We start from the raw sequence: 26,931 nt of genomic DNA, 5'->3' as shown, positions 1-26,931 counted from the left end.
GGGCTTGCGAAATCCTACCAACTGTCCTGGCTTGAGACAATTCACACCTCTTTAACCTGGGGTTACCCCTATCTCTGCATCTGTAAAGATTTAATTACCTGCAAATGCTCGCATTCTAAGCATTGTCTGGCATCTTTGACTTTATCGATATATATATGTTTCTGGAACATACCTCTTCATTCACCCGAGGAAGGAGCAGTGCTCCGAAAGCTAGTGTTTCAAACAAACCTGTTGGACTTTAACCCGGTGTTCTAAGACTTCTTAGTTGAGTGTAAGCAGAAGACATGTTAATATCTGGCTGCAATGCAGGCAGATGATTCTTTCCGGTTTCTTACTTCACAAGAATGCTAGAATTACACACATCAGGAAGTTCCGTGTAGCCTCTCCTATGCTTTGTGACAAATGGCTGAGATAGTGGTGGCGTCCTCTGCCCTGCTGCGGAGCAATATGAGTGGATTACAACTCATTTCAGGACGTGCTATAGAAGGTAGCAGCTGCAGAAGCATCTTCAAACCTTCCCTAGCTTTGAAAGAGATCGGAGCAAGTCAGAATAATCAACTTCAAGACTTTCAATGAAGAACTACAGATCATGGGAGGAATCATCTTGTGGGGTTAATAATGAGGTAGCGTGCCCCTTTAAGAGGTGAGTTCATGAAGAGTCACGTGAATCATTCGGCCAATCGGGCCGGAGAACGCAAATCCAGGCCTGAGCGCAGGTTTTCCTTGCCAGTTTGGAGTCTGGAGTTACTAATGGGCAGACGTATTACAACAAAGTTGGATCCGTATTTCAGTATTTGGCAGGGAAGGTGGAGGCAAAACAGAACCCATAGGAGAAACATTAAGACCCGACAAAAACTGAGAACACATTTGAAGTGAACGACTGGATCCCATAAATGGTTGCGTTTCTTTTAGCTAATAAATAATATATCCAATAAAAACCTCAAGAGAAACATCCTTACCAGTAAACAGCTAGAATATGAAACATGTTACCACATGGGGTAGTTGAAGCAAATAGCACAGCTGTCTTTAAAGGCAGCTTGATCAATACATGAAGGAGAAAGAAACAGAAAGACATGATGACAGGGTTAGATGAAGTAGGGTGGGAGGAGGTTCATGCGGAGCATAAACACTGGCACAGTTGGAATGAGTGGTTTGTTTCTGTATTGTATGTTGAACTACGCATGCATTTCTGTTGTGATGAACAGTTCTAGATGAACTGCCCTTTTTAAATAATGTCCCAACTTTGTTGCAGGGGCTGCTTCTGCAAAGCCAAAAATTCAAAGGGTATTTCTTCAAAAGGAACCTCAGCATGCATAAACCTTTTAAAAAATTTCTGATTCCCAAAGTGTGCAATTGCCAGCTGGCACTCTCCCCCAACACAAGACTTTCAGGGCCTGCTATTTGATGAGAAGAAAAAACAAGCAATTATTTTTCTAGGCATAATATCTTAGACCTTCTGTTGGATTAAAATTCAAGACTCGGTATAGCCTGATTTTAGCAGTAAAAGGTTTAATATGTCACCAACAGGCATGACATTTCAGACCTTCCACCTGGCAGATGCAAGACAATAGTGAATTAAAAATAATGGGCAATGAGTGAGCAACCCATTGTCCTTCATTGTGGCCCTGGTAGTTTTCCCCCAAGTCTGGATGGCAGGAGCACTCCAAGTGAAGCAGTGGGCGCATTTAAAATGCTATTCTGTGATTTATTAGGACCAAATTATCTAGTGAGTGATCGTGATCAAAATGTACACAGTGCAGCAACACCTGTAGCTCAGACCACGATTGGTAATTGGGTGCTAATATCTTACTAAACAATAAATTACAATATTCTATTTTTGTTAACTGTAGAACATTCTTTACCTTGCAGTAAAGGGGTAGCGTAATATTTAGGTTGCAGATTGCATGTTGTACAAGACCTCTCGTCGATTTTGGCTCTTTAATGAAGGATAATCGCCCACAAGGTTCCTGAGTTGTATCTCGTACCTGTTGTGATACAATTCAGAATTGAAATTGCTTTACAAATGCACTGAAAAATGTATTGCAGACCAACATCCATCCATTTAGATTATTCCCATTGAAATGCATCATTTGTTCACAGTTCATCATGGAAAAAAAGGACATGTTGACTTTTTCTTTCCTAAACAAGCAAAAACTCTTTGTCAAACACCTTTTTCATGAAACAGCCTCACGTGAAAATAGCAGCATTCCGTTTTAACCATAACAATACGTTTAATACTCTTCAGAATTGACAATGATTTTTTATTTTTTTAAATTTAGATTACCCAATTATTTTTTCAAATTAAGGGGCAATTTAGTGTGGCCAATCCACCTACTCTGCACATTTTTGGGTTGTGGGGGCGAAACCCATGCAGACACGGGGAGAATGTGCAAACTCCACACGGAAAGTGACCCAGAGCCGTCTGTGTGGGTATCCTCCAGGTGCTCCGGTTTCCCCCCCACAGTGCAAGGATGTGCAGGTTAGCTGGACTGGCTATGCTAACATTGCCCTCAATTGTTCAAAGTTGTGCAGGTTAGGTGAAGTTATGGAGATAGGTTGGGGGAGTGGGCCTTGGTGGGTGCTCTTTCAGAGGGTCGGTGCAGACTTGATGGGCTGAATGGCCTCCTTCTGCACTGTAGGAATCCGATGGAATTCTATGGGTGGACTCATTACAACTAGATCGCATGCTTCCCCTTCAGAAGAAAGTGCAATGTATCACAACGCTAGAATGCCCTCGTCACAAAAATAGACGGACAGGGAACAGTTTGATGGATTCCTGCAGTAAATTAAGATCACAATAATTTTCGCTGTCACTTTAATGGCCAATACAGAGAAATCATTAAATAACCCTTTAAACCAGATAGAATTTTATGGGCTACCCATGGGTGGGAAAGCAACTGAGTGAACTCATAAATTAGGGCCCCATGCCATCAGCATTTAAGAAGTGGCAAGATTTTGGTGGGTTGCCCTCTTGGGGCCCAATTGAGTTCCTTAAATGGGCAATTAATGTAGACAGTTAAAGAGTGGAGTGCCACTTGCTGGTCTTTCTGTGCTAATTATAATGATAATAATAATCTTTATTGTCACAAGTAGGCTTACACCAATACTGCAATTAAGTTACTGTGAAAAGCCCCTAGTCACCACATTCCGGCACCTGTTCGGGTACATTGAGAGAGAATTCAGAATGTCCAAATTACTCAACAAGCACGTATTTCGGGATTTATGAGAGGAAACCGGAACACCCAGAGGAAACCTGCGCAGACACAGGGAGAACGTGCAGACTCCGCACAGACAGTGACCCAAGCCTCAAATTGAACCTGGGACCCTGGCGCTGTGAAGCAACAGTGCTAACCACTGTGCTACCGCAACACCCATAGTTGGCCCATGTAGGCCCCACCCCTAGTTTTTCCTCCCATGGCTACCTTCCCACGCTGCCCTGTCCAAAATGCCCTCCTCACCCGCTTTGCCGGAGCCTGCCAGCAAGGCCCCATGGAGATTCCGGACGTACCCGAGTGCCTGGGTCTATTGCTGAGTGTCTTTGGCCTTCCTGCAGTACCAGCAGTGGTACCATGCCTGTTGACACTGCCAATATGCAGAGCTGCTTAGGGCAGCACATTGCAGGGGGGGGGGCGGCGGCGGTATTAGCACTTCTGCCTATGGCGCTGAGGACCCCGGTTCGATCCCGGCCCGGGGCCATTGACTGTGTGGAGTTTGCACATTCTCTCCGTGTCTGCGTGGGTTTCACCCCCACAACCCAAAAATGTGCAGGTTAGGTAGATCAGCCACACTAAATTGCCCCTTAACGGGAAAAAAATGATTGGGTACTCTAAATTTAAAAAGAATTGCAGAGCTGCTAGTCTGCGATTCGCTGACAGCTTGGATTGGTGTACTTGGATTTCCAGAAAGCATTTGGTAAGGTGCCACGTCAAAGGTTACAATACACAAAATGAGGTTACATGATGTATGGGGTAACATATTAACATGGATAAAGGATCGGTTAGCTAACAGAAAGCAGAGATTAGAGGGAAATGAGTTTTGTTCAGGAATATAAAAGTAAAGTCACCGTAGACCCAGATGACCAGAAGCTGCTTTCCCCTTTGATGGGGAGAGCTGAGTTAGAACATAGAATATAGAGAAATACAGCACAGAACAGGCCCTTCGGCCCACAATGTTGTGCCGAACCTTTGTCCTAGGTTATCATAGATTATCGTAGAATTTTGGACACTAAGGGCAATTTATCATGGCCAATCCACCCAACCTGCACATCTTTGGACTGTGGGAGGAAACCGGAGCACCCGGAGGAAATCCACGCACACACGGGGAGGATGTGCAGACTCCACACAGACAGTGACCCAAGCCGGAATCGAACCTGGGACCCTGGAGTTGTGGTGGTTTAACCTGAGGATCACCACACCTCAAGCGAGGGGCAAGGTTGAGAAGACCTTCAGGAATGTATGGTAGTTAGGTTTCACGACGGCTCCAAGATAGGTTAGAAAGTAAGTTGTTAAGATGAGCTAGAGAGTCTGTAAAGGGACATGAGTTAAGGGAGTGAGAAAAAAATTTTGTAGATGGACTAATATGTGGGAAAATGTGAAATTTGTCCGAAAGAATGGAAAAGCAGTATATTATTTAAAAGGAGAGAGATTGCAGAACTCGGTGGGTCTAAGGGATCTGGGCATCCTGGTACATGAATCAGGAAAATTTAATATTCAGGAAAGCAAGCAAGTGATAAGGAAGACAAAGGGAATATTGGCATTTATTACAAGGAGAATGGAATATTAAAATAGGGAAGCTTTACTGCAGCTGCACAGGGCCTTGGTAAGACTACTATACTTTGTACAGCTTTGGTTTCCTTATGTGAAAAAAGATATTTAGAAGAATATTATGTTTCTGTGCTGGTGGGTTTATAGTGTAAAATTCCTCAGCTGGCCTCCCTGCTAGGTTCATGCCCACACAAATGTCTCTGCAATTTAAATTTGGACACGCGAGGCCTATGTCTGTCCACCTATCCTTTCTCCATTTGAACCCCTTAAGTGGCCAATTATTGACCACTTAAGGGCAGTTTCCCACCCAGCCTCCTCCAACAACCCTTCTGTCCACCCCCCCCCCCCCCCCCCCCCCCCCCCAAAGGTCTTCACTACCTTCCCCACCTGAGAACACAAAAATTTAGCTCTTCTTGAATTCCTGGGACTGAGTCTCTGGGGCGTGCTGGCAGTCCCAGTCCTGTGCACTGCAGCTTCTGGCGTCATCGAGCTAGAGAGCTGGCAGCCAATTAGATTCTCCGGCAGCTCTTTGAGGCGGGACTTTTCAGTGAGTGACATAAGTCCCGCCTCCTGGTAATTGATGTCAGTTGAAATGTGAAATGGCTGGAGAGCAGACAATATCAGCAGGGATGTGTTCTCTGACTCTCCTCGGATGGTGGGAAGGGAAACCATAATTACATTAGAAGCAATTTAGAGAATGTTAATTCAACTCATTACTGAACTGAGCGTCTTATCTTATGATGAACAGTTAGACAGGTTTGCCCTCTACCCACTGGAGATAAGAATGAGAAGTGATCTAATTGAAACATATATGATCCTGAGGGGACATTACTGTAGGTACCGGGAGGATGTTTACGTGTGTGGGGGAGACAAGAACTAGGGGACATAGTTTAAGAATAAGAAGTCTACCCTTTAAGATGGAGATGAAGAGAAATCATTTCTCTCAGAGGGTAATTTGCATGTGCAATTCTCTTCTTCAGAAAGCAGTGGATGCTGGGTCATTGAATTTATTCAAGGCAGAGTTCGACAGATTTTTGATAGGCAAGAGAGTTAAGGGTTATGGCGAGGCAGATGGCAAAGTGGAGCTGTGAGACAACCAGATCAGCCTTGATCTTATTTAATGGCGGAGCAGGCTCAAAGGACTCAATGGCCCACTCCTGCTCCTAAATCCTATGTTCCTATTTCTAGTAAAGCAGGACATCCTCCTGGGGATGGACACAAGATTCATGTTAAAGTCTCCCAAAACATTAGAGCGAGGCCAGCTGACTAATTGGAGGCAGGCTCACCCCCGATATATGCTGTGGGTTGCAAGAAGCCTGCCTGGCGTGTATAATACTGTGCATAGAGTGGTTGATGAACTGTAATCACAATTCTTAAGGTCCTATGGAATTTTTAATTTATAACATTCCACAAACATGCAGACAGTTTTGACAGATTTCAAATGAATTATCAGTCAAGTTACCAAAAATTTTCTTCACACTTCGTTTTTGAGTAACAGGTGAGTTAATTATTTTAAAAACAAAATGGTTATATGTTAAATCACTGCCCAATAAGCGGCAATGTTTTACAGACTGGAAGATGGCAGGATTTCCAGTCTCCACAGAGCTAGCTAAGTTGTAGCTAGCTCTGTGGAGACTGGAAATCTCCACTGGCAACCTGGGTTGTAACATCAAGGACAAATCGGTCAAGGGTCCTGCTTAGATAGGTATCCAATGACCTCTGCTGCAAGTAGTTTGGGTGAGTAGGGAATCCTGTGGTTAAATAGGCTGCTGACATTCACCATCTACACCCACACATACTCTGGCAAGATACTGGATGGTAAATGGTTTCCAACCAAAATCCAGCATTATGTTTTCAAGGAGCCAGTTTGACAAAGCACTTGGGGATGAAGGGGATCAAAGGATATGGGGGCGGGGGGGGGGGGGGGGCGGTAAAGAGTTGGGATCAGGCTATTGAGTTGGATGATTAACCATGATCATAATGAATGGTGGAGCAGCCTCGAAAGGACGAATGGCTTCCTTTGTTCCTATTTTCTATGTTTTGATTCTGAACTTTTAAGAAGTTTGGAGATTAGTTGAAGGGTAGGGAAGGAATGGAATTGATAAGCATGACAGCTAAATATATCTTGAAACATTACAAGCTACTCAGTGGTCCAAACAATGATTTGATTTACTATACCTTGACAAACAGTGCAAGTCTATTTTCTTTGAAAGCATAGAAACTGAACAGGTGATGCTGTCCACTCTTTGTGAGAGGCACGAGATTGCCAAAACAGTCAGCATAAATTGGCTTTCCCTCCAATACCTACAAAAACAGAGGTGATTCTGATTAAAACATTCATGTCTCCATTAGTAAAAAGTTTCTGATTTATTCACTTTTTGTATGCTTTAATTACTCCATTGGGGAGGAAGAGGAAGTGAGGCCGTGTAAAGGGGGTAGGGAGGGGGAGAAGGAGGAGGGTACGTACCAGAAAGAGTACTGAAGGTCAGCGACAGTTTAAAGTTAGCGAAAACTCTATGAACTTAGGAAACTGAAGTATTTTTAGATAGAGTCAGGCGGAGTCTTTATGTAGATATACAGTTAAACTACATTTTTAACAACTGTTGTAATTCATACTATAGTCAGAATAAATGCGATATAAAATTGCACTTAGTCAATTGTGAATTAAACTTTACAAAAAAAATGATGAGTTCATACGTGCGTGTAATTATATATGCGAAGTGGAGAAATACAACAGATTTTATTTTGTAAAGTGGTGCTCATTGCACACATCTTCCTGTTACTGTGTTTTGATGCATTGCATCATCTGGGCACAGTCATTAGAGAAAGATAGTGTGGAGAGAATTACAAATCCATAAGTGTGGTCACAGTTTTCTCTATTCACTGCACCGAGAACGTAGTTTTTGGAGGGAGAAAGGCACTGCTCAGACCTTGGTGTACTCCTCCATTACTCCAGAGGACTGCCTAGCCATTAAATTCTATGAAACCCATTCATTATTTTTTCCAGTACCTCAACATCCCTGCTCCTTGCAACTTCTGTGAAATTTTCCTGCTGTTCCAATGTTTTGTCCACCTTGTCATCTGTCATACAAAAACATCTCAATCGTGCCTCAATTGGATCAAGTGATTTGGCAAAAACTACAAATTTGGCCATGTACGGTACACAGATAATTTCTCTGTACACTTGTGTGGCAAAATTGACAGATTCTTGAATCTGCCGGCAATCTATGAGCCAGAACCTGCAAACAAGCAAAACAAGAAACATTTTATTCAGTTTCAGCCAGCCATCTGCCATTCATTGGATTAGTGTAACAAATTGGTTCGGATTGAATATAAGTGATGATTACTTCTAAGTGCAGCAATCTGATGAACCTGGGTTTACAGCTCTAACATTTTCTAAAATCCTTACCTAGCTGACACATTTGTAGTGAATGAAACACACTCGTTGACAAATGATAATGGCGTAGTTCCAGTTATATCTTCCCATTGGGCTGGCGTTGTTCCACCTAGGAAGAAAGGCAAAGCCAGAAACTTTTACTCCAAAGTTGTAAAATGTGTCTTTCTTTTCTAAATAATATTTTGTTAAGGTATTTGAAAATTTTTATAACAGTAACAAAAACAATGACATAAACATGGTAAAATAAACACCTCCCCAGCCCAATCTTCAGACACCTCAACCATACAACAACAATCCGCCCACCCCCCCCTTGGAATACTGCATCTGCTGACATTTTTAATTTTCCCCGAGAAAGTCGACGAACGGCTGCCACTTCCGGGAGAACCCGAACATTGATACTCTTAAGGCAAACTTTATTTTCTCAAGACTGAGAAACTCAGCCATGTCACTAACCCAGGTCTCTACACTCGGGGGCTTCAGGACCCTCCACATTAATAAGATACGTCTCCGGGCTACCAGGGACGCAAAGGACAGGACGGCGGCCTCTTTCACCCCCGGAACTCCCGGATCTTCCGACACTCCAAAGATCTCTACCTCCGGACCCGGCACCACCCATGTTTTTAGCATCGTGGACATTGACTTAGCAAAACCCTGCCAAAAACCTCTAAGCTTCGGACATGCCCAACACATGTGGACATGATTTGCTGGGCTTCCGGCGCACCTCGCACACCTATACTCTACCCCGAAAAACTTGCTCATCTTAGCCACTATCATGTGTATCCGGTGGACTATCTTAAATTGGATCAGGCTAAGTCTGGCATGTGATGAGGAGGTATTAATCCTGCTTAGGGCATCCGCCCATAGACCCGCCTCTATCTCCCCTCTGAGCTCGTCCTCCCACTTGCCCTTAAGCTCCTCCACCGGAGTTTCCTCCGCCTCCGAAAGCTCCTGGTAAATATCCGATACCTTCCCCTCTCTCACCCAGGTACTGGAAATTACTTTATCCTGTATCCCCGTGGCAGCAGCAGGAAGGCCGGCACCTGTTTTTTCAGAAAGTCGCGCATCTGCAAATACCTAAAACCATTCTCTGCTGGCAATTTAAATTTATCCTCCAAAGCTTTCAAGATGGGAAAGTTCCCATCTATAAACAGATCCCCCGTCCTTCTAATTTTTGCCCTCTGCCAACTCCGGAACCCGCAATCTAGCCTACCCAGTGGTTGTTATAAATCAGGGTCCAAATCGATGCTCCCCCCACTCTCTTAGATCTCCTCCACTGCACCCAGATCCTCAGAGCCGCCACTACCACCAGACTTGTGGAGAACGGCAGAGGTGCCGTTACCAATGCTCCCAGACTGGCGTCTTTACATGACGCCACCTCCATCCACTCCCATGCCTCCCCCTCCCCCCTACCCACTTCCTGATCAAGGCTATATTAGCCGCCCAGTAGCAATTGCAGACGTTCAGCAGCGCCAACCCACTCTCCCCTGAGACTGTGCTGCAGCAACACTTTCTTCACTCGCGGGGTTATACTCGCCCACACAAAGCCCAAAATAGTCTCATTCACCCGCTTGAAAAGGGCCATCTCATTTGAAGTTGGGGAGGCACTGAAAGACAAACAGAAATCTGGGGAGGACCGTCATTTTCATGGTCTGTACCCTCCCCGCCAGTGCTAGCAGGAGCATGTCCCATCTCTTAAAGTCCTCTTTCATTTGTTCGACCAACCGGGATAGGTTTAACTTGTGTAGTACCTCCCATTTCCGGGGCACCAGGATTCCCAGATATCGCAAGCTCTTCCCCACCATTCTAAGCGGCAGCTCTCCCAGTCTCTTCTCCTGCCCTCTTGCCTGGATCACAATATCTCACTTTTCCCCATGTTCAATTTATACCCCGAAAAATTGCCAAATTCCCCCAAGATTCGCATTACTTCCTCCATCCCCTCCAAAGGGTCCGAAATGTACAAGAGCAGGTCATCTGCGTAGAGCGAGACCCAGTGCTCCACCACCCACCCCCCCCCCCCCCATCCCCGAACCAGCCCTTTCCAGTTCCTAGAGGCTCTTAACGCCATGGCCAATGGCTCTATGGCCAGAGCAAACAGTAACGGGGAGAGGGGGCACCCTTGCCTCGTCCCTCGGTATAGTTCAAAATACCCCAACCTCAGCCGGTTCGTACGCACACTCGCTACTAGTGCCTGATGGAGCAACCGCACCCAGTCAATAATGCTCTCACCAAACCCAAACCTTCCCAGCGCCTCCCACAGTAATTCCACTCCACCCGACCAAAAGCCTTCTCCGTATCCATCGCTACCAGCACCTCTGCCTCCTCTCCTTCTGAGGCCATCTTGATAACATTTAGAAGCCTTCGAACATTGGCCTCGAGTTGCCTGTCCTTAACAAATCCTGTCTCGTCTTCCCCTATCACTCCCAGGACACAGTCCTCTATCCTTGTGGCCAGTATCTTAGCCAGCAGTTTGGCATCCACATTCAGAAGAGAAACCGGCCTGTATGACCAGCATTGCTCTGGATCCTTCTCCCGTTTCAAGATCAATGAAATCGAGGCCTGCGACATTGTTGGGGGGAGGATTCCCTTCTCTCTAACTTCGTTAAATGTCCTCACCAGCAGTGGGCTCAATATCTCTGCAAACTTCTTATTGAATTCCACCGGGTAGCCGTCAGGCCCCGGGATCTTGCCCGACTGCGTGCCCTCCAGCCCCGTAATTATTCCCTCAATCTCAATTGGGGCTCATAGCCCCTCCACCAGGTCCTCCTCCACCCTCGGGAACATCAACCCATCCAGAAATTGCCTCATGCCCTCCACCCCAGCCGGGGCTTCCGACTCATATAATTTATTATAAAAGTCCTTAAACATCTCGTTCACCCTGCTGGGTCCAGGACAGTATTACTGTCTCTACTCTTTACTTTACCTATCTCTCTGGCCGCCTCTCTTCCTGAGCTGGTGCGGCAACATTCTGCTTGCCTTTTCCCCGTACTCACACATAGAACATAGAACTTAGAACAGTACAGCACAGAACAGGCCCTTCGGCCCTCAATGTTGTGCCGAGCCATGATCACCCTACCCAAACCCACGTATCCACCCTATACCTGTAACCCAACAACCCCCCCCTTAACCTTACTTTTATTAGGACACTACGGGCAATTTAGCATGGCCAATCCACCTAACCCGCACATCTTTGGACTGTGGGAGGAAACCGGAGCACCCGGAGGAAACCCACGCACACAGGGGGAGGACGTGCAGACTCCACACAGACAGTGACCCAGCCGGGAATCGAACCTGGGACCCTGGAGCTGTGAAGCATTTATGCTAACCACCATGCTACCCTGCTGCCCCCCTTGCCTTCCTCAACTTTTCCACTGCTTTCCCTGTGGTCAACAGCCCAAACTCCACCTGTAACCTCCGCCACTCCCTCAGTAGTCCCGCATCCGGGGCCTCCGAGTATCTCCTGTCCACCTGGAGTATCTCCTCCACTAATCTATCCCTCTCAGCCCGTTCCACCTTTTCTCTGTGGGCCCGTATCGAGATTAATTCCCCTCTGACTACTGCCTTCAAAGCTTCCCAGACCGTCGCTGCAGAGACCTCCGCCGTAGCATTTGTTTCCAGGTAGTTCTAGATGGCCTTGTTAACCCGCCCACAGACTGCCTCGTCCGCTAGCAACCCCACATCCAGCCTCCACAGCGGGCGTTGCCTTCACTCCACACTAACCCGGGGGGAGGCCTTTGGGGCGGGGAAAATCGCTCCTTCACCCAGGGGGGGAGCTCCGATGGGGTCTGGCCTGCGATTGGGGCCCACTGATCGGTGAGCTGGCCTCCCCCCCCCCGGGCCTACTTTGATGCGCAGCCTGCCCCTGAATCCCCACACCATGTTGATCAGGGCTGGCACGCTCAAGAAGTCCCCCGCGCATGTGCAGGTTGACGTGGCCCAACTGCGCAGCGTGGGTTGGAGCGGCGCCCATTTGATGCCTGGAAGGGAGGCTGGAGCAGCGTGAACCGCTCCTGCGCCGTGCTGTCCCCCTGTAGGGGATGGAATCAATCATCCCCGTGCCTGTTTCTCGCCGTTGTGAAACGCGACGGCGTTTACGACGGCACAAACGCTTCATCTCCATTTCGGAGAATCGTCCCCACAATGTGTGCTGCACCAGGAAATCAGTTTCACTCATGATTCTACACAATTCTATGGAAGAGATTGGGACCAGATATGTGCAAAAGAGAAAAGAGGCGATTCTCCGAGCACCATGACGGGCCGGAGATTCGCCGCAACTGCGCCACGACGCCGGCGTGCGATTCTCCGAGGTGCGGAGAATCGGCGCCATTTGCGCCGGCTTGTTTGATGCGGTGCCGCCCGCTGGAATCAGCGGGGCCCCCGATTCTCCGGCCACATGGGCCGAGCAGATATGACAGAGTCCCGCCAATGCTGTTCACCCCTTGTCGCTGCCGACGGGAACTCTGCGCGAAGGGTCGGGGAGGGGGGGGGGCCTGTGGGATGGGGAAAAGCACTCCTTCACCGGGTGGGGCCTCCGATGGAGTCTGGCCTGCGATCGGGGCCCACCGATCAGCGGGCCAGCCTCTCCCCCATCCCCGGGCCGACATTGTTGCGCGGCCGGCCCCTGAACACGGACGCCATGTTGGGTCGGGGCCGGTGTGCTGAAGAACTCGCCCGCGCATGTGCAGGTTGGCGCGGCCCAACTGCGTATGCATGTGTTGGCGCGGCGCTCATTTGGCGCCGGGAATGGATGCTGGAGCGACGTGCTGCCCCCCTGTGGGGGACAGAATCAGTCGTCCCCGTGCCCGTTTCGCGCCGTCGTGAAATGCAATGGTGTTCACAACGGCGCAAACATTTGGTCTCCATTTTGGAGAATCGCCCCCTAAAACTCTTTATTTACCCAAATACATCAGCTAGTGCCATAAAAAGAGAGAGTTGCTTATCTATCCCTAACAATCCAAAGCTATGAAGAAGCAGTTACATTTTAGGTATACTCAACATTTCCAGCGAAGTCAGGATCGGACACCCCAAGTCAGAAATAAGGAGTTTTTGTACGGTGGGAAAAAATAGAAGTGGAGTGGCGATCCGACTGTGATTTCCACTCCTCGGAAGATTTGGGCTATAAAGGATGACTTTAGAAAAGGAATTTATTCTAACGAGATGAATGGAACTGATGGTGGATAAAATAGAGGACTCATGACATGGGGCCAAATCTTCACTACTGAGGCTGGTAAATAGAATTGGTAATTTTCCTGATTTAGAGAACGTAACTTGTTTTAAATGGCCCCATCAGACAGAAATTTCACTTCGAGGTGCAGGGGTGGGATCACATCGAGCCTGCCAATCCAGAAGCAGATTGTCGGTAGCTATGGGGTGGGTGAGTGCTGAGGTGGACTGGTGAGAAGGCTCTGGGACTATTTTCCTGTTGTTTTATATATTAGGCCCTTGAACCCTCATCCTTCACACCCCCAGCCACCGCCATACCCCCTTTTAACTCTTTGCTACTTGTGGCACCTACCCACCCATTATACTTCCTCATACTCCCTATGGCACCTCCATAGACACTTCCTCAGTATCCACCATGGTCAGATCTCAGGAGCGAAGCAGAGATCAAAAAAGTAAACTTGCAGCAATCTAATTAGCTCTCATACATACTTGACAGCAAAAAAAACTCTAATTCAAGAAACCAATTCAAAGCTTTTAATTCTTCTCAACTGGTTACTCTCTTAAAGAAACAAACTTCTATCCAGACCCCACATCAATTACAGCTTATTCTTTAACAGATGCATCAAAATATGAACTTAGAACTTCCAATGTGTTAATTGTAGATTTTGAAACTCAGTAAAGCATTCATAACGACTTAATAATAGTTCTTGAGGAAATGTCAACAAAGATCTCCATTGAAACTGCGCAACCAAATCATCTGTCAATCAAAGCAGTCCAGCGGAGCGTTTTTCAAACTCACATTGACAGCGTAAGCATGTTTTTCATGTTTAAAGAGCAGAAGATTTTTTAAAACTTCAGATTATGACCCTCGAATAGACCTCATTCATCCTTCAAAAGGTGTTTCTGCCTATTTGCTCAACTCGTGACATCCACAATGTTGTTTAAGGCCTTTGCAACAGCTAAAATAGGGTCTGTTTGAACACAGCACTAATTTCAAATGACCCTGCTGAGTTTGGGTTTCCCTCCTGTGTGAACCACACCTCGCCCCACTAACCCTCGCAGCAAAAATTTGATCTGTCAGAAATGGGGTTGAGGAGGCAGTATTTCCATTACCAAGGCTTGCTTACTATGTTTGAAGTCCAGGATTCAGTGAAAATCCGGCTGTTGAATATGAGCACAGGCTCCAGCCACAATTTTTCAATGTTCCTTAAATATGAAAAGTGTGTGATGGGTGTTCAAGAATGGAGATAAGGACAAATTTGAAAAGCTTCATATGTCATAGCTAGTGGTAACTCTCAGAATCTATAACTCAAGGTAAAATTAGTGAGCATTCAGATATGCATGGTTATTAGCTAGTTGTATCTGAGAAATTTAAAAGAGGACTTTGAAATAAGGACCGGTTAAAAACATGGTATATAGTGGATGAGATACATGTCGGTGCTCAGTAGGGTGTCTCACAGTGGACTCGAGAAAAATGCAGGAATAATACACTGCAAGAGAAAATCAAGCAACTTGATAAAATGCTTGATGGGCAGTAAAAAAAAGAATGAGGGTAAATATGCATGAGTCAGATAGGAGAAGGGTTGGACACGGCATATGCCAGTGGTCACATTTGTACTCATTTCAATGGAATGAAAATTAAACGGATTCTCGGGCAGGTCAACGATCTGCTTCACCAATTAGCACCCAGGCAGTGAAAACACAAGTCTCAGCTTTGTGTCACCATTTAAAATCAAGTGCTGATGTCTTACCTGTTATGCTGCAAAGTAACCTGAGAGTTGGAGTATCTCCACCGTAGCCATTCATTAGCCCTTCAGTAGAGTATTTAGGAATGGGAATCGTCATAGTAATAGGTTTATGGAATTTCCTTCTTCGAGGCTCCAGGGTGACTATTGGACTAAAGGTTGCCTTGTTACCCAGAATTTTCTTGACTAGTTCAATGTGCATGGGCTGAGCCTGGGCAAGAAAAACAATGAAAACTTTTTTATGTATTAAACACAGCAAATTAATGTTTCCTATTTAATAATTGGGTCCAGGATGGTATGTTGTTCAAAACAGTGGGAGATCAGTTACCTGGAGGCCAACTCTAATCTTCTTTGTTAAAGCTCCTTCAGGGAAGACAGCTTGAACCTGTGGTACAACAGTACTGCTCAGCACACCCCCTTCTGGGCCAATCAAGTTACTGTCCTGTCTGACCCTGGACACAACTGCAAAGTACTGTGGGAAGTCCCTGGTGATGATACGGCAAATACGTTTTTTGTCAAGTTCCTCTGGACTGTCAAGCACTGTAAATAGTGAAGAAAAAGAACTTACTGCAGATTTTCTATTTAAATTGTATACCTTAATGATAAATTTGCATCCCGCTGCTCAGTGATCTAATTTTTAAAAAACACAAATCAACAAAAGTCAATGAATCAGTAATTTGAATTGGACTCCACAGTAAATGACTAAAAATACATTATTTTCAGAACATGTTTAAGATTTAATTTTGATCCAATAAATCAATATGAAGTTATGTGTGTTTTTATGGCCTTGTGTAGGCCCTGAGCAAAGTAGTTTGTCCATTTTAATAATGCCAATGCAGGTGGCGCAGTTACAAGGTAAATTTAATAGTACTAAGGAGTGAATCTAATACATGAGAAAAGTTACATCTCCATACTTGAACATGGTAGAGTTGGCATATCCATTAGGGACGAGGAAGTATGTGAAAGATAACTGCTGACTGAGTGCAGAGACAGAGGGTGGCACGGTAGCACAGTTGCTTCACAGCTCCAAGGTCCGAAGTTTGATTCCCGGCTTGGGTCACTGTCTGTGAGGAGTCTGCACGTTCTCCCCAAGTCTGCTTGGGTTTGCTCCGGGTGCTCCAGTTTCCTCCCACAGTCGAAAGGTGTGCAGATTTGGTGGATTGGCCATGCTAAATTGCCCTTAGGTTAGGTGGGGTTACGGGGATAGGGTGGAGGTGTGGGCTTAAGTAGGGTGCTCTTTCCAAGAGCCGGTGCAGACTCAATGGGCCTAATGGCCTCCTTCTGCACTGTAAATTCTATGAGTGTATGAAGTATAGCTGCGAGTAGTGGAGAGTGGGTGTTGAGGATTTGAGAGTCAGTGATCAGTGGAAGGCTGGTGATGAGAAGGTCCAAAGCAGTTTGTGTGATCAGGAAATTAAGAAGATTGAAAGTGCAACCTTTTGGAAGATTATCAAGAGGTGTGCTAACCTTCACCTGAAAAAGGGCTCAGTGCAAGAATGATCAATCATGGGTTGGTGGAGATGTCTGCAGATATCAAAACTAGCTGGCCCCCAACTTCAGCAGCAGTACCATACACACTGATACTGTAATGATATCTGACAATGTCTGACGGCCTGCACTGTGGGAAAAGTAATTCTACTGTGTGTGTGATACAACAGAGATCATAACTTATTCAACAGATCCTAGTCGAACAGAAGTGGCACATAATAGGGCAGCACGGTGGCACAGTGGTTAGCCTGCTGCCTCACGGCGCCGAGGTCCCAGGTTCGATCACGGCTCTGGGTCACTGCCCGTGTGGAGTTTGCACATTCTCCCGTGTTTGGGTGGGTTTCGTCCCCACAACCCAAAGATGTGCAGATAGGTGGTTGGCCACGCTAAATTGCCCCTTAATTAGAATAAAATGAATTGGGCACTTTAAATTTATTTTTAAAAAAAGAAATGGCACATAATTCCTTCACCTTATAACCATAAACAAGAATCTTGATAAATTTAGATTTTAAAGTTGAATGTATAAATAATGATGTCATTCAAAAATAATTTGATTATATTAAACACTCCAATCATCTTTACTCTTGAATTGAGGAAAGAGAACCATTTCTAGTTCAAAGCACAATCCTATTGTTTTCTCTAATGGATGGAATTATTCTACAGGGAACAAAATAAACTGTCTTAACGTTTCTTTCTGAATAATTGACTTATGTTGCACATAAGGTATTTGGCTTTTCAATGTAATTGGCATGGTTATATCCTGTTTCTGCACCCACCCTTGCTTCAAACATCACAAACCAGTAATATCCAAGGGTATGGCCTACACCAGCCCACAACACAAGGACAACTTCAGATTGATTTAATGGATCCAAATGCATCTTCAAGGGAGGATGAATATTGGACTCATGGTTACTCAAATGTGTCATGAGATAACTACAATGGCCCTTTTTTCATTAATTGTCTCTCGCACGACCCAACGCCTCCCATCACCCCAACAAAGTTGGTACCTTCATCCATCCCATTCAATATTTCATTCAACTCTTCCTCAGTGTATTCACATTGATGTTCCTTCCAGGTCTCCCCAGTTTCACTGCGCAGCACCACCAGTTCCCGTTCCTTTCCACGTACTGCTGCAAAGTGTGGAATCTCCACAATCACAGGCCTGAAACACCGGATGTTAGAAATAAGTAAAATGTGGAAACATACCTCATTCTAGGATGTCTCATGCCACTCTCGACCAATTCTATATAGTCAGTAACAAAGTGAGCTGGCATTCATTTGTCAACATGGATGCAAGATATTCAGATGGGGACTACTTAATAGAAATGCAGAGTTTGCCTCTGTGTCAAGTTATCTCAAACTAGCTGCATATGAAGCAGGTTGCATCAATCAAGATGTATTCCATCATTTAAAATGAAGCACCCAAAATGTGTTTTCTGTTAAACGTTTTGTTTTCACTCCTTTTTCTAACAGAAACTATCCTACGAGGAGGCAGCAGTCATTCATATTGAGATGTTGACCAAGACTGCTTTGTGGTCAAGTGCAGAGACCAGAATGATTGATTCTCGTTATGCAATTGCCTGAACTGGAATTAACTTTAATTGAAATCGCAACAAGTAAATTGTACAAGAGGAGATGGGTTCCTGAAGTTGAATGACATGTTGGGAACCGGAACAGTTTTGCAACAAATTGAACATCTTACTGCCTTGAAGTTATCCTTAAATGCTCCTCAACCATTTCACAAATAGTTAATGCTATGGACTTACTGGTTTCACTCCACAAGGATTTGAATCAGTTCTGAATTTTGGGAAACTAACAAAAAATTTATATTTTCCTGAAGAAGTTCATGGACAATATCAATGATGATCAATAAATGAATGAGAGTAAATTGAAAAAGTGGAGATTAAGGGTTAAAATGCCAAACAATCTTCTTGTTTGGAACTTAATTTTCTTACTGTTTGCAACTTCCCAACCTATTCATTTTGTTTATGACTAAATGGTTTATATAATGCATTTGTGCTTTTAAAAAATATATAAATGTACTTAGCGTTTCTACCTTCAGGATTCCAATCAAATTTTAAGAGCCTTTTTTTTGTCTTTTGCATTCTATTTTTGCAGACAGATTGGACTGAATTTTCGGGATCCTCCCAAGTCAGGAACAGTAACAGGATGGCTCTGAAAACATTGGGGCCGGGCAGTGTCAATTTCAAGGCACCAATCCCTGTGCCGACAATAATCACCAGGGTGGGACAGGAATCCCAATTTCCACCTAATTGAGTTCAATGAAGCTTGTTAAGAGTTAATTTAGAGCTTGTCAGAGGTTAAAGTTCTAATTTTTAAAGTGCCGGACAGCTCACTCTTGCCTTCAGAAACTGACTAGTAGAAGCAGGGAAAAGGGTATGTTCTGGGGTCTGCAGAAGTGACAGGAAGAGTAGGTACTGAATGCCTGGGTTGAAGAGATTTGACCCCACACCCCTGACAATGGGGGCAGAAGAGCAGGGGCATGGTTGGCAAGGCAAATTGGGTGGCCACCTGCCCAGAAGGAAGGCTCCAGTTTGCATTGGCACATGAGTGTCAAATTTCAGGCCCCTTAACAATGAGAAGGGCACCCTCCCCAGGGAGGGAAGAACCCCAAGCAACAGGAGGGCACGGGTGAGGTACGAAGGACAGGAAGGCAATGGAGACAAAATATCAAAAACAGGCTTGACCGTTGAAGACAGAGCTACCCGGAGATAATTGAAAACTCAGTTAGTACAGGAGACAGCGACTCTCCAGGCAAATGGTTATGGACATCGAGGCGAGATTCTCGGGTCTGCCGCGCTACATTTCCGCCCTGACCGGCCGGCGGGATTGTCCGTTACACCGGCCGGTCAATGGGGTTTCCCATTGTGGGGCAGCCCCACTCTACCTGGAAACCCCCGGGCACCCCCGGAGAATCCCGGTGGTGGAGAATCCCGGCCTTGTTTCCTTATCGCCAAAGAACCTGTGCATCGCTGCACTGATTGCCATGCTCTGCTAATAGCCATTAAAGTCACTGTGGCCTTGAATTTCTTCACTTGTGGTACCTTAACTTCATTTGAAGCCTACTTGTGACAATAAGCGATTTTCATTTCATTTCCATGGGTCAGGCATGGACCTTAATGGTATCTCACACGTAACTGATTCTCACTTTGCCAGAGTTGGATAAGAAACATGCTCTCACAGGGGTAGTTGGCATTGGGAATTCCCTCTATCATTGGATTGCTCCAGAGGCAGAGCATTTCAATTGCATCTTTAAGCCCATCAAGGAATGTTGCGGTTGGCCAGTGGAATCCATCAACAGAAAGGACTTTCATTCTAAGAATGTCCAACTGGTCTCAACTACATCAAAGGTTTCCTCCAAGTGTGGGCTCACTTTCCTGGCAGCTGCCATGACCCCTTCATCCTTGGTTATTTCAGGCTGCCGTAGATCTACACTGCAACCCCCAAAGTGTGTGGATAGATCCTCGGGGGCAAGGGAAATCACGAATGGATGACTACTCATGGGAGCCTCAGATAGAGGCATGGAGGTGATACACCCAGTGCCACCAACTCAGCAGGATTGAGCAGGCCATCAGACTTCTGAAGGTGCCATCCCATTTCCTAGACCATTTTGTGGTGCCCTCCAATACCCTCCAGCAAGGGTTTTGATCATTGTGGTGGTCTGCTGCACTCTTCATAAAATCGCCCTCCAGAGACATGAAGGCCTTGAGGTTAGTGAGACCCTGGAAGAACACAGCTCATTAGGGCAGGATCAGGAGCAGGAGATAAGAGAGGACGTGGAGGCAGAGGGAGATATCGCTGAACAGGGAGGTACCCCTGATGCACAATAACATGGCTTCCTCCAGGAAAGGGACCTCCCTCCTCTTTCACAGTTTTCAATATTAGATGTAGTTCGACATTAATGAATCGAGGGGCTGTCCTGTTCTGGTGTCAGGCATCTGGCTCTCCTGTCACATCTCATTTCCCTTTGGAAGGCTTAGGCACAAACTGCTGATCTCTCCCTCAGGACAACCAGATGTCACAGTGATGGCTTCCATGAGGTGTACTAAGTGAGTACTTCATCTGACCCATCTCCATTTCTTCCTCGACTGGCTTGAAGTGGACAGGAAACCCACCTGTTAAAGCTTCACTCAGTGAAATTCTGAACTTTAATCTGTTTCCCACTGTGGTGAATATCCAACCTTTTGTCTTCAGCAAAAATGTCAATCCACTATTTGTAATTGAACAAGGGTTGCTTCCTCATTAAGTATAAAACCACAAGAATTTATTTTTGAACAGTGGAGCGATATTAGAGTACATTTACACAGTGAAACAAGAAATGTAAAGAAATGTTCTTCAATAATTAATTCTCAGAAACATTATTTATCCTGTTTGACATTTAGCAATGTATACATCTTGGTGGTTTTATGCTGTAAATGTCACTGTGTCATTGCTGGCTCTGTACTTAGAGATTCTGTTAATGTACTTTCTAGTCAAGAATGTGTTATCTATCAAAGCAAAAGGAGCTGAAAGGTCTGATTATCAAATAGTGGCACAGGCAAAAGTTCCCACTGTCTGCTAATCAGAGCTCCAAGTCCCATTTTCTTTTTGCATGGAGGCCAACCACACAGAACATGGGGCTGTCAGGCGTCAGATGTGGATTAACAGCATAAAAGAATAGAACAACAGAGCTGAGAACACAGACATTAAAGATAGTTGGAAAACTTGAGGTACAAAACAGCAGCATGAGAACTAACGGACAAGAGAATGAACAATAATGGTAATTAAAATAATAATTGCAAAGGAAATTGTAGCATTTTCCAAATGAATACATGGATCAGCAGCAAGAAAGAATTGGGAGATACATTGAGAGGTAGAAATGGAAATAAAAAATGAATAGGTATGAATGGGCAAAACAATCAAATTGATTGAATTACTATCAATGCATATATTAAATATTTTACATTGTTCTCCTCCATCCCTACCACAGCTAACTCATCTTAATTACTTACACGTGAGTTTGATTTCATGTTGTAGATGAATGAAGAAAAAAAAAATACTTCACAGGACAGAAATGAGGAACAGAAAAAGACCATTGAGACCACACTATTTACAACAGGCAAAATGCTGGGTTGAATTTATTTTTGAGGGATTTAAAAAGTTAAGTCCTACTGAGGTGCAGGACTTAACTATTTTAAATCTTAGCAGGTTCCTAGACTATAAATAGGTAACAGGACACAAGAACTTCTGCACACTTATATTACATCTTCCTAATAAGACTTCATTCATTTTCCATTTCACTTTGTTACAGACTACAATTTAATACACAGTTTAACAAGGAGTGAAACATTTTGAATAATGTCCACCAACACATAAGGAATTAACAAGAGGAATGAAGGGGGAGGAAGGCAACAGAGGGAGTTCCTTACTATGTTGAGCACATGTATCCCCAGCTATGACAACATTCACAACACAAAGCCACAAAACACCACAACCATTCACCTTGAGCAAGTGTGATCCATATGTACAATATATATATAACATATATATTATACATACTTAAAACAAAAATATTCAGACAGGTAAGGGAAAATAAAAGATGGGTTAAAAAAGTATACAGAACGTTAAAAAGGGTTGCAGGGAATATGCATGGAAGCATCCAATGAATTCTTCTCTGAACATTTTGTTTGTCTCTCCTACCCAAGAAATTTGGTTCCTGAAGGCCCAAGCTGTAGGATTCGGCTAACCAAGCTTTCTCCCTCATTTAGAGGGGGAGGAGAGTTAGGAAGATGCAGTTTACTGAGTAAATCCAAAGCAGCAGTGGAAGAGAGAAGATGAAAAGTATAAAACCAACAAGCATTGAGTCTTTGTTCTGATTGTTTCTTTTAGTTATTCAAGCCGAGATTGTTGCTTATCTTGAAATCACTAACATGCAATCAATACCTTTTCTTTTCATATGCTGGGATGCTTGACAAATTGTTCGGAATTTTGTAATCTTACAATGAAGACATATTACCAATATTAATAAGTGACCATTAGTCACTATTGATAATGTCTCAATCATTGTGATATTATAATTCAGGAGCTGAAAATAACTGATTGACAATTGATTCTGTGATTACCTGCTGGACAATCAATGAACACAAAGATTTTTATGAAAGGTTCAATTCCTCTCTTATTTTCCTAATTTCCTCCCTTGTCGTCTACACTAGTCTAAGCTTCTTACTGAACCCTTGGCTTCACTGCAAAATATATAGGTTTCTCTGGACTAACAAAATACAGCTGTTCAGAAGACATTTCATACTGGTTACTAAAAGGTCAATCTGCCAAAGTGAAGCCAGGGTGGAGGCATAAGATTGACGGGCAAAAGAATGGTGGGGGTCCAGGGGGGGGGGGGGGGGGGGGGGGGAGATGGTAAGAAGCACATGTGTAAGGGGGATGGTAAGAAGCACATGTGTAAGTTTTATGCAAATGCCACATACTGCTCTTTTCCCAGCAGCCGGGTGCCAGTGCAGATATTTGTATCAGTACAGATTTGTAAAGACACATATCTGTCGTGTTAACATTTAATAGGGTATTGAGTCATTACTGCCTTCTATCATTCTTAGTAGCTGCAGCAATATTAGTCCATCAGTGAGTCTATACATTTGCTGACTGGTATTTGACTGACTTGATTGGGCATAGCTAAATGGATTACTGATATTGGGATATCAATTTAATATTAAGTCAAAATCAAAATTTGACCATGCAGATTAATAAAGCCCATAAACGATATGATAAAAAATGTATGTACAATTCAATCCCATTCATTGTAATGGAGAGAGAAATGATTAAAGGATGTATAGATGGGTAGGTCGGGTTGATTAATCAAAATGAGAAAGGCTTGTGGAACATAATACTCTCTTCCTGCTCCCTAAATTCGGATGTTATTTCTTTAAACATACAGAACATATATGTTAGATCAATCATTACTTAATAATAAATTTAAAAGTATAATTTGATGCTGGATAATTTGGTGTTGTTTCTCTATTTCTTGTTCTACAATAGTTTGTTAATGATTAGTAATTATACTCTTACGATAAATGAAGACTTGCTGGGTATCTTTCTACGGCATGTTGATTATTTTGTATTGTAAATTTAATACATTACAGTATTTTGCCACATAAATGCATAATTCTATTTTTGAAAATAACACTAAACACCTTGATTACATTTTGTATTTCTTTAAAATTTATGATTGGACACCACCACCCATTACAGTACCACACTGCCCAGAGGTGTAGATTCACAAGTTCTTCAGATTAGCACGCTGGCCCTTATGCAAAGAAACATATATAATGTTGCCTTTGGATTGATAATCACTATCTTAAATAGAGCAAAATTGTTTTTCCTGTTTATAGGATTTAAATACTTAGGAACTTACCCAAGGAACTGAGCTCCCGATGGTCCAACTTCAATTAGCCTACTTGCATGGCCCTCTCCTTCCACCATAGGGGGCATTGTGGCCAGTCTGTGACGTTTGACCAGGCGGCAAGTCACACGTGTTGGGGCTGTGCACTTCCGAGGGGGAATGATAATACGAAGCCCATTGTGGCGGCAGCCCCTCATGGATCCACCACGTGCATCCACCATGAAACTAACCAGGAAACTGCAATTAAATACAAAACTTTTATTATCCACTTTAATCTTGTTTTGCAGCTTTATTTTTGATTTCTGTAGTGTAGTGATTGCTGTTCATTCACGCAAGTTAGAACATAAATGGGGAAAGTGAACAATCACTCAATCTGTGATCATATCGAACATTTGTAGATTCATTTTGGTGCAAAGGCTGAGGTTTTGATGGATTCTTAGGCCTCAATTAGATGGTGCAGCCTTCTGTACAGTTGATTCCACCTTCTTGCAGACTAGGTGACATTTCCACTTATCATTCTTTATCTGAGGTCTCAATAAGGAGAATTCTTTTTGACTTATTTGAAAAACCTAAAGAGATTCTCGTGGTATCACCATTGGTACCTAAAGTACTGGGCTACAGGAAAAATGAGTTTCAGCTCCTCCCAATTCAGGGTAGAGGGAAGTTGAGTATAGAGTAATAGAGAGCAACAAACAGCCTTTTTCTTCAAATACAGCAAGACTTGTTTCAAGTGTACGCCCTTTCAAACCTTTTTCCATCTTAAAGTCACGCCTTTAATTCAAATTCACTTACCTAATTAAATTATAGACAATTCACACACTCACACTGACATATTTAACATTCAACAAAGGTGAACAAAGGTGTTTTGGATTAATGCCTACCTAAGAGTAAACTTTGAGAACAAGTAACCTCCAATAAACATCTCCAATTGGGAATTTTATAACAAACCCCAAGCATCAACCAACTGTGTTCTGGACAGGTACCAGGGATGGGTCTGGTGAATCCATGTACAATTCAATATTCTCAGCAATCAGTCTGATTAAGCTGCAGCAATGCTCTGTAACGCCTGAACAAAATTCCAGAACAAAGAATAAAGAAAGTACAGCACAGGAACAGGCCCTCCAAGCCTGTGCTGATCATGATGCCCTAACTGGAAAAAAACCTTCTACCCTTACTTGGTCCATATCCCTCTCTTTCCTCCTTATTCATATATCCATCCAGATGCCTCTTAAATGTTGCTAATGCGCCTGCTTCCACCACAAACTCTGGCAGCGCGTTCCAGGCACTCACCACTCTCTGTGTGAAAAACTTACCCCGCACATCTCCCTTAAACTTTCCCCCTCTCACCTTGAACCGGTGCCCCTTGTAATTGACACTGCCACCCTTGGAAAAAGCCTCGGACTGTCCATCCTGTCTATGCCTCTCATAATTTTGTAGACCTCTATGAGGTCTCCCCTCTGTCTCTGCCTTTCCAGTGTAAAAATCCTAGTTTATTCAACCTCTCCTCGTAGCCAACACCCTTGAGATCAGGCAACATCCTGGTGAACCTTCTTTGCACCCTCTTGAAAGCTTCCACGTCCTTCTGATAATGTGGGGACCAGAACTGCACGTAGAAGCTACATTGTATCTGATAAATTCATATCAGAAATAGGAAGACTAAAAATTTCATAATGAACGATACAAATGTTTATTAAGTACATATACACACTTAATGTACATTTACTGTATATGTGTAAGATTTTGTATTGAAACGATTACATGTGGTTAGTGAGCAATTTCTATTGCAAAATACTGTAAAAATAGGGAAGGTATCATTTGTATGCTTGTAAACGAAGGCGTAACATCATGGTCAGAATAATTTATTGCTTCATAACCTGTGTCCAGAAGAATTTTATAAATCTGAAATGATTCAGCAAAGGAGCAATGAGAGTTCTTCTCCACTGACTACCATACTTCCATATAACAAGCAAATGGCTCTGTATCTTTTAAAAGTCATTTTTAGTCATTTCAAATTGTCACAGCTGGTGGATTGACACGGATTAAAAATGCAAATCTTTGCGATAAACCCATTTTCCGCTATATCTATTAAACTGCACTAAGTTACACTCTTAAACATATCAAGGAATCTACTTCAAAGCAAAAGGTAGTTTCTCTCAAATTACTTTCAAAACACTGCCTGATTGCGTAGGTTCAGGGCAGATTTTGCATTTGTGAACAGCATACGAATTTGAGCAGAAATGTGAGGAAATAAATACACTTCTCAAAATTTTACAATTTTGGATGTAATTTGCAGATGGATTGCTGATTGTGCTCAAAGCTGGAACTCTACCACAACATGCCAGTCCCAAGCAGACAGGGTGTATATATTTTGCAAGTTTTCCTTGCAAAGAAAAGTGAACTTTCCTACATAAAGCATTTTTCATCAAGGTACTTGTTATGTTACTGTTAGTTGGCGCACACCTATTGAAAAATAAGACTCCAAATATGAAGGTGTTAATGCAGTTAAGAGAATATCAAAACACACAAGAGGCAACAGTAGATAATATCTTTTCATAAGTATAATTCCAATCACATAATTGGTCTCCCTTGTCAAGGGACTTTATACAAGTGCAGAGATGATTCTCTTTCAAATAATTTATGTGTTGAGCCAGATGAAATGGACGAGGTACTAAATGAGTACTTTGCATCAGTGTTCGCCAAAGAAAAGGACTTTGCGGAAGATGTTTCTTGCGTAGGGTGTGTGGACCGTCTGGGTCATGTTGAAATTGAAAAAGAGGTGGTATTGGGTGTTTTAAAAGACATTAAGGTACATAGGTCTCCTGGGCCGGATGGGATTTACCCCAGAATAATGAAGGAAGTAAGGGAGGAAATTGCTGGGGCCTTAACTGACATCTTTGTATCCTCATTGGCTACAGGTGAGATCCCAGAGGACCGGAGAATAGCTAATGCGATTCCGCTGTGAGAAAG

At 43.8% G+C, this 26,931-nt stretch overlaps 1 protein-coding gene across 28 annotated transcripts in view; it reads right to left on the bottom strand.

Moving 5' to 3' along the window:
- Positions 1 to 26,931, bottom strand: part of ank2b (ankyrin 2b, neuronal) — a 1,110,754-nt gene that overhangs the window by 99,974 nt on the left and 983,849 nt on the right. For 23 of the 28 annotated variants that reach the window (XM_038792202.1, XM_038792197.1, XM_038792200.1 and 20 more), the window contains 9 exons: positions 23,977 to 24,201; positions 22,254 to 22,352; positions 17,561 to 17,715; positions 15,394 to 15,605; positions 15,072 to 15,276; positions 8,173 to 8,269; positions 7,774 to 8,002; positions 6,942 to 7,067; positions 1,863 to 1,985 (listed from right to left, as the gene is read on the bottom strand). In XM_038792202.1, the coding sequence (XP_038648130.1) occupies positions 1,863 to 1,985; positions 6,942 to 7,067; positions 7,774 to 8,002; positions 8,173 to 8,269; positions 15,072 to 15,276; positions 15,394 to 15,605; positions 17,561 to 17,715; positions 22,254 to 22,352; positions 23,977 to 24,201 (1,471 nt within the window). The remainder of the gene's footprint in view (positions 1 to 1,862; positions 1,986 to 6,941; positions 7,068 to 7,773; positions 8,003 to 8,172; positions 8,270 to 15,071; positions 15,277 to 15,393; positions 15,606 to 17,560; positions 17,716 to 22,253; positions 22,353 to 23,976; positions 24,202 to 26,931) is intronic. The other 5 variants (XM_038792212.1, XM_038792216.1, XM_038792218.1 and 2 more) reach the window with 1 other exon arrangement.

The sequence above is a fragment of the Scyliorhinus canicula genome, chromosome 3 (genome assembly GCF_902713615.1).
Source record: "Scyliorhinus canicula chromosome 3, sScyCan1.1, whole genome shotgun sequence".
NCBI classification, from domain to species: Eukaryota; Metazoa; Chordata; class Chondrichthyes; order Carcharhiniformes; family Scyliorhinidae; genus Scyliorhinus; species Scyliorhinus canicula.
Note: the sequence above shows the minus strand (reverse complement) of the source record. Positions and strands in the feature narration are given on the sequence as shown.